The sequence below is a fragment of the Diabrotica virgifera genome, chromosome 3, assembly GCF_917563875.1.
Source record: "Diabrotica virgifera virgifera chromosome 3, PGI_DIABVI_V3a".
Taxonomy (NCBI): domain Eukaryota; kingdom Metazoa; phylum Arthropoda; class Insecta; order Coleoptera; family Chrysomelidae; genus Diabrotica; species Diabrotica virgifera.
Window position 1 is genome coordinate 175,295,631 of NC_065445.1, and position 6,000 is coordinate 175,301,630.

Genomic DNA, 6,000 nt, shown 5'->3' on the forward strand with positions numbered 1-6,000 from the left:
ATTTTATGAAAAATAACATTTTTCGTAAAATTCATAATAAAAAAGTTTCCAATAGGTTACAAGTTAAGCTGCATGAGCTCAACAAAAAATTTAACATTCATTATTTTTTTAAGCTTGTTATTAAATATATTTTAGGTAAGTTGTACAGAAAAAAGTTTTGATGACTTTGTATAAACATATTTTTAACAGATATTTTTCTGTTATTGTATTTTTTATCTTAATTTTCTCAAATAGAAGGTATTTATTTAATTTTTAAAGTGAAAAAATTTAGTGCATTTTAAAGCTACATCTTGGGCTTAAAAACACGTATAAAATTGTAATAATGTTTAAACTTGAGGACTATCTTCTTAAAGTAATAGTAATTCTCTAAAACTACGAAGTTTTCAAAAATTATATTTTTTGAAACGTATCATTTGAATTAAATTTTTGAGATTTCTCTTAATAAAACATGGTTTATTACGATATTTGATAAGTAAATTTAATTTGATCAACTCTATAAAAAATTATGATAAACTAACTCAACCGCACGCTCCGCAGAATGGTGCCATACAGGGTGCCAATGTTTGTGAGAGGGTTGACTTGAGCGTTATAAATAAAAAATTGTAGACGCTGCAGATTTAATTTTAGAAAAATCTTTATATGAAGTTTTTTGTGTAAAATTTTCTGAATTTTCCAATGGTCAAGTCGTTTTTTTTTCTCTAAAATTTATATTTTCGTAGGTATTTAAAACAGCAACTAATTTCGCAGTTCATTTGGTTAATAAAAAATTAAGCCGCCACTTTTGGAGTAGAACTTTTTAATATGTTGTTTAATATACATTTCTTAATGAAATTATAAAAAGTTCTATCTTGTTTGATTTTTCCGGTACATAAAAACTCCATTGACTCCACTAATACATACAGAAGTACGTACCAGAAAAAATAAATCTCATAAATTCAAACTAAGTTTTATATTGCATAAAAAGATACATAACAGATTAAACAACAAAGGACCTAGCCGGGTAAGATGATGCAAAATGCCCCCAACTCGATTCGAATTCCATATAGGTCACCGTTTAGCACATATAGAAAAACTCACTTTCTGAAATTTTTAGCCCCTAGATGGTCACGTGGCCCACCTAGAGCCTAATTAGGCTTTTTTTGTTTTTATGTTTTATCTCAGCCGCATCGAGAGCTAGCGAAAAACTTTAAATAAAAAAGTTGTAAATTTCAAAAAGTTCTGTCCGAAATTTTTTTGTTTTTAATTTTTGGCGGGAAATTTAAATTTTAGGACGATTTTAAAATTTTAAATGAGTATCAAAAAATACCGTTTTCACGAAAAAAATTTATAACGTGTATTTTTGCGTAATGTTTCACCCTAAATTTTTTCAGATTTTTAAAATTGGTGAAACGTACTTTTAAAAATTAAAAACCGCATTTTTTTGTTTTTTTTTTTCGCTTTTTGATACAATTTTATACATGGTGTTTTAAAAAAGGTAACACCGTCACTAGTATAGATAAAAAACTGAAAAACAATTGGGGTTTGCTTAATTAAAAATTTTGGTAATACCATCCATTTTCAAGGTACAGGGCATTGAAGAAAACAAAATTTTACACATTTTTTACGATTTCGCCGAAGCTACTCGCAACATTGTAATTAAATTTGGCAGGTTTTAAGAGGTAGTTGTTGTGCATTTTTTGACATACAATTAAGAATTTTATATTCATCATTGGCGCGCATACGGGTAATGGTCTGAACTTTTTAAAGAAAAAAAGATAGTACGCCACTGGCATATTTCAAATTAACAATCATTTTTGAATTCCTCGTTCTATCTGTGACAACAAATCTATCTTCCCATTTTTTCATACGACGCGCCATTTTTATGCAAGAAATAAAACCTCTTAACCTTTACAAAGTATTCGAACTACTATGATGTTACGTTTCTTTAGAATCTGCATTATATGTAATACTTGTAACTTGTACATCCATAAACACTTAAGGCTGATTCTCATTATAACGCAAGGCAAGTGCTCGGCATGGGCAAGGCATCGGCTCGGCAAGATACATTTTACATAAAATCTTATGCACTGCACGGGATGTAATTCACACTATGCGTGCCAGGCATTCGACGTTCTTTTCGAAACAATATTTGCCGAGCACGTGCCTTGCCGGTTCCTTGCACGTCGAATGAGAATCAGCCTTTAATTCCAATACTTTGGAACTATTAAAATATTTTATTTTTTGCATGAAAACGGCGCGTCGTGTGAAAAAAGGGGAAGATAAATTTTTTGTCACAAATGCAACGAAGAATTCAAAAATTATTGTTAATTTGAAATATATCAGTGGAGTACTATCTTTTTTTCTTTAAAAAGTTCAGACCATTACCCGTATGCGCGCCAATGATGAATATAAAATTCTGTATGTCAAAAATGCACAATAACTACCTCTTAGAACCTGCCAAATTTTATTACAATGTTGCCAGTAGTTTCGGCAAAGTCGTAAAAAATGTGTAAAATTTTGTTATTTTCAACGCCATGTATCTTGAAAATGGATGGCATTACAAAAATTTTTTATTAAGCAGACCCCAATTTTTTTTAGTTTTTTATCTATCGTAGTGACGTTGTTACCTTTTTTTAAACACCATGTATAAAATTGTATCAAAAAACGAAAAAAAACAAAAAGATGCGGTTTTTCATTTTTAAAAGTACGTTTCACCAATTTTAAAAATCTGAAAAAATTCAGATACATTATGCAAAAATACACGTTATACATTTTTTTTGTGAAAACGAATGTCTTACCTAGTTATTTATTTATACTCATTTAAAATTTTAAATATATTTATTTATTAAGCGCAACAGGCCTTATAAGCCTAGGGCTAAAATGTTTACATTTCTGATTACATACATAATTTTAAAGTCGTCGTTAAAATTTTAAAATCGTCCTAAAATTTAAATTCCCCGCCAAAAATTAAAAAAAAATGTCCGGACAGAACTTTTTGAAACCTACAACTTTTTTATTTAAAGTTTTTCGCTCTCGATGTGGCTGAGATAAAAAATAAAAACATAAAAAGCCTAATTAGGCTCTAGGTGGGTCACGTGACCACCTAGGGGGCTAAAAATTTCAGAAAGTGAGTTTCTCTATATGTGTTAAACGGTGACCTATATAGAATTCGAATTGAGTTGGGGGCATTTTTCATCATCTTACCCGGCTAGGCCCCGTATAAACTTTTATACTAAATAAGAATGATTAAATTGCATTTACATAAAGCGCTTATATACTTTTAGATAACTATGCTTTCAAAAAAAGTGTCACTTTGGCCTTTGTCAGGTCTTCAGGCTTAGCTCTTTTTATGTATGGTGTTTCTCAGAGGCTTCTTTCAGTGCGTCACCGTTTTTCGATTTCTTTGTTATGCATTAAATTGGATATGACGAAAAAAGCGGCAGTTCCGTGAATAAACACAAAAATATTGTAGCGTTACATACATAAACAGTCTATTCCTAACCTACGTTTGATTCGTTGATATTTAGCATGCGCGCTTTCTCTAGTCAAGCAAATAGACGTATTGCGAACATTTGACTTAAAACATCGTCAACGTTGGCCATCCTTTCCAATTCCCAGCAAAATTCGGAGACTTCGGAGCCAAATACCCTAATTGACTGCATTAACATATCTGTGGCTTGGAGCTAAAAGGGCATATGTCAATTTTTTGCTGTTTTGAATACACCAGTGCATTAAACATCATTCGATACACACTTTCATATATGCTGGCTATGCAATAAGAGGAAGAAAGTGATTTTTCAGAATAACTAAACTTTCTTGAAACAGAGAACCCCTATAATATTAATTTTATTTTTATGTATATTTTACTAGGTACCATTTGTATCTTCCTCTTATTAATTTTAAATTTCTGTTATTCTATAATAAACTATCGGTATAATACCACCATGTTTATTATTGTTCTATTGTTCTAGTTACATCGGCGAATGTCTCAAAAAAAATAAATACAAATAAAAAAATTTATTCAATAAGGGCCAATCTCATCTTTTTTTTTATTCTTAAATCTAGAAAAAAATGTTGTTCTGAAGCTATTTCTTTGTGGCATTTTTGTAATTAACTATTCTAATTAGGAAATAAGCCACAATTTAACTTGGAAAAATAATTTTATTAACGTTTTCACTTCCACTGTGGACGTCGTTGTCAAAATACAAAATATTAATGAATTAAACAAAAATGTTGTTGCTTAGTAAAAAAGTCTTCTAATAATTTAATTTAATCTTACCCATTTATATCGGCATTTCAGACATATATTATACATTTTAAAGTAGAAGACTTTATAATGATATTGCCAATATTTATGAGTTGCGTTCCTGGGACGACTTTATTGAAAGATAGTTAAAAAATAACACACTTTTATTCTGTTCGCATATTATCCTCTTGGCCAAATTTGGTGAATAAAGCCTGCATTACATTGAAACTATGAATAAAAATATTTTTGGCAACAACTTCAACTGCAGTTTTCTTGAATGTAAAGATTTTGACATTGGCCCTTTTAGCACCAAGCCTTAGATATACAGTGATGAGCACGCTAATAACCGGCAAAATACCGCAATAGATGGAAAACATAATACATTGTGAAATAAAAAGAGATGAAACTAGTGGAGGTGGAAATTATCGATATAAACGTATAAATTAACATTACATTACATAGTTTCCCACCTTTAGACGTCTGTGACTGGAGTATTTTTTTTTAAATTCTCCTGTCACAGTGACAGTTGTCGTACTCCTCCGATACGTCTAAAGGTCGGAAATTCTACCTCTACTAGTTTCATCTCTTTTTACTGCACAATGTATTATGTTTTCCATCTTTTGCGTTATTTTGCCGGTATTAGCGCGCTCATCACTCTATATTGTACGTTTTTTCGTAAGGCATTAGTAGTTTGTACGTTCTACGTAGTAAGTACCTACGTTTTGTGTTGTCACACAATGAAGTTCATGTTAAAGGCCGCATATCCAATGAATTATTGTTTAAAAACAAATTATATTAAAAGCAGTAGTTAATTAATAGCAATTTTTTACATTCCAAATACGTTTTTAAACTTTTTTGTTTATTTCAGCTGCAATTTTGGAAAACAGGCTGATCAGCAAAGATGACCTGGTAAAGTACAGTAAGATTCCAAATATAGAAACAGCTCAAGCAGAACTTGTTCAAACTATGAATAGAATGGGAACTCAACTAGTCAGCGATTTAAATGCACATCAAACTACCTTAGTTTCTAATTTAGAAGAAAGAATCAAACAGTTAGGGGTAGATGATAAATAATTTTATACGTTTGTTAAGATATTATTGTTTTTAAATATAATTAAATACATTTAGTTACATAATAATATATCAAGGAGTGTATAGATTTTTGATTTGCAAACTTGCGTGCATAGAAATCCCCCTAATTCAAACTTCTGACTTTAATTATATTTATTTTCAAAACTGATTACTTCCACCAAAAAAGAGATATACCTTTTGAAAGATAATTTAAGAGCAAACAGTAGCGATCAGCAGGTAGCAACAAACGCGTTCCAAGATTGCGGCTCTAATTTTGAATATTTTGTCGAGATGTTTGGCACACATATTCGTAATATAATAAAGAATGGCGGTACAGAGCCCAATTTCAGAAATATGTTAGTATGTGGAAATTACTGTATAACTAAATAAAATATTGAAAAAAGGAGCCTGTACCGCCATTAACAAAGACAAAAAAATACACTTTCTTCAAATAAACTTTTTTATCCCGTGCCTAGATTTTGTGTCACATTGGAACTACTAAAAATCGATTTTTTATAACAATAAATCGAACGTCACTGACTTGGCAACATTTCGCGCCTATGTGTATAAAAAATATTGTTTTTGATAGTATAAACGTCACTGTCAGTGTCGAATTACCGACGCACTGGTGCCTCACTTTTGAAAGTTCGCAGAACTTTCGCAATCTTGGACCGCGTTTGTTGCTACCTGTTGATCGCTACTAT

At 30.7% G+C, this 6,000-nt stretch overlaps 1 protein-coding gene across 1 annotated transcript in view; it reads left to right on the plus strand.

Moving 5' to 3' along the window:
• The window catches only part of LOC126881405 (39S ribosomal protein L10, mitochondrial), a 39,205-nt gene extending 33,837 nt beyond the window's left edge, over positions 1–5,368 (plus strand). Inside the window, exon 3 of the mRNA XM_050645669.1 lies at positions 5,094–5,368. Within this exon, the coding sequence (XP_050501626.1) occupies positions 5,094–5,299 (206 nt within the window). The 3' untranslated portion in view covers positions 5,300–5,368. The remainder of the gene's footprint in view (positions 1–5,093) is intronic.
• The last annotated feature ends 632 nt before the right edge of the window (positions 5,369–6,000 follow it).